This window comes from Dendroctonus ponderosae, unplaced genomic scaffold (genome assembly GCF_020466585.1).
Source record: "Dendroctonus ponderosae isolate FM_Combo_2020 unplaced genomic scaffold, Dpon_F_20191213v2 Dpon_F_20191213_7, whole genome shotgun sequence".
In the NCBI taxonomy this organism is placed as follows: Eukaryota; Metazoa; Arthropoda; class Insecta; order Coleoptera; family Curculionidae; genus Dendroctonus; species Dendroctonus ponderosae.
Genome location: NW_026018916.1, coordinates 4265671 through 4266883, shown reverse-complemented (window position 1 = coordinate 4266883; position 1213 = coordinate 4265671). Strand labels below are relative to the sequence as shown.

The 1213-nt window shown below is 39.7% G+C and overlaps 1 protein-coding gene across 1 annotated transcript in view; it reads right to left on the bottom strand.

Moving 5' to 3' along the window:
* Positions 1 to 1213, bottom strand: part of LOC109537732 (hemocytin) — a 31766-nt gene that overhangs the window by 19744 nt on the left and 10809 nt on the right. The window contains exons 22-24 of the mRNA XM_048668278.1: positions 785 to 973; positions 580 to 730; positions 373 to 528 (exon numbers count right to left, since the gene is read on the bottom strand). Of these exons, the coding sequence (XP_048524235.1) occupies positions 373 to 528; positions 580 to 730; positions 785 to 973 (496 nt within the window). The remainder of the gene's footprint in view (positions 1 to 372; positions 529 to 579; positions 731 to 784; positions 974 to 1213) is intronic.

Sequence of the window (1213 nt, the reverse complement as noted above, 5' to 3'; positions counted from 1 at the left end):
GAAACAAATATTTTCTAAATAACATTTAAATAATATTTAAAAAATATTTCCTTTTGCTCTGAAATATTTGCTATTCATTGATCAATGAAAATTCAGATAACATGGTCTAAAGTTTGTTCACATTTATTAAAAATAATATATTAGTAACTTTTTGGGTGTTAAGGTTGTTATATATAGGTACAAAAAGTATTATGTAATAAGAAAATTATCAATAACTTATTTGTTTCATGCTAATTAAATATTGGAAACAAATATTTAAGAAATATTTGCTTTTGATCTGAAATATTTAGCAAACATATAAATATTTCCTAAATATGTATGTAATATTTTGTGCTATCTGGGGTGCACCCTGTATAGTTTGGTGCTTTGTACCTATCAAAGTAACTATCCAACGGCACCTCTGAATGGCAGGGGGCAAACAGCGAACTCTTCAGAATGCCGCACTTTTTAAGAGCCCAGACCTTTCGGTCAGGATTGTCGCCGCAAGTGTCGCTGAGCTCCAACGCTTCAGGGCAGTAGCTCTGCAATCTACGCAAAGACGCATTAATGCTTTATATGGATGTTTGATTGAAACCGCACCTCCAAGAGTCCCCGAAGAGTTTGGCGGAGGCCTCCGCCAGCCCACCAGAAGGGGTTTGAAAGTCGTCCTCCTCGTTATCGTTGTAGTTTCCGCACAGGCCCTTCACCTTGTCCTTCCAACGCGGATCAACTTTCACGTAGACTCTTGTTCCTGAAACACTCATCTGGTTAAGGGCTGAGGAAAGAGGGAAATGGGAGCAAATACCCTTATCCCAATGGACTACCAGGCCAAGATCTGGAGCTTCTGCGATCACGAAAATGCCCTTTTCCCTCACAGTGACGTGCTTTTTCGAAATGGGTCTTTGACTGGCTTTGTCCTTGGTTAGGGTGATTGTTTCCGTATCGCCTCCTGATGTTATTCTGTAAAATGATTCATTTTCCATGTGAGCTTCAACTTGAGAGTAAACTCAGCAAGGGAGGACCCAGGGAGGCTCATGGGGGTTATGACCCCCCCCATTCAAGTCTCTATCCAACGATGCCAAAACGAATTCTCTGGCTCGAATGGTTCATGAGAAACTTCGAAAAAAGCAGCGTCATAGTCAAGTGGATTTTGCAACTCAAAAAAAACCACGCAAATCTAAAACTTCTTGAATTCAAGCATTTTTTGAGAAAACTGCCAACATTTTCTTATCGA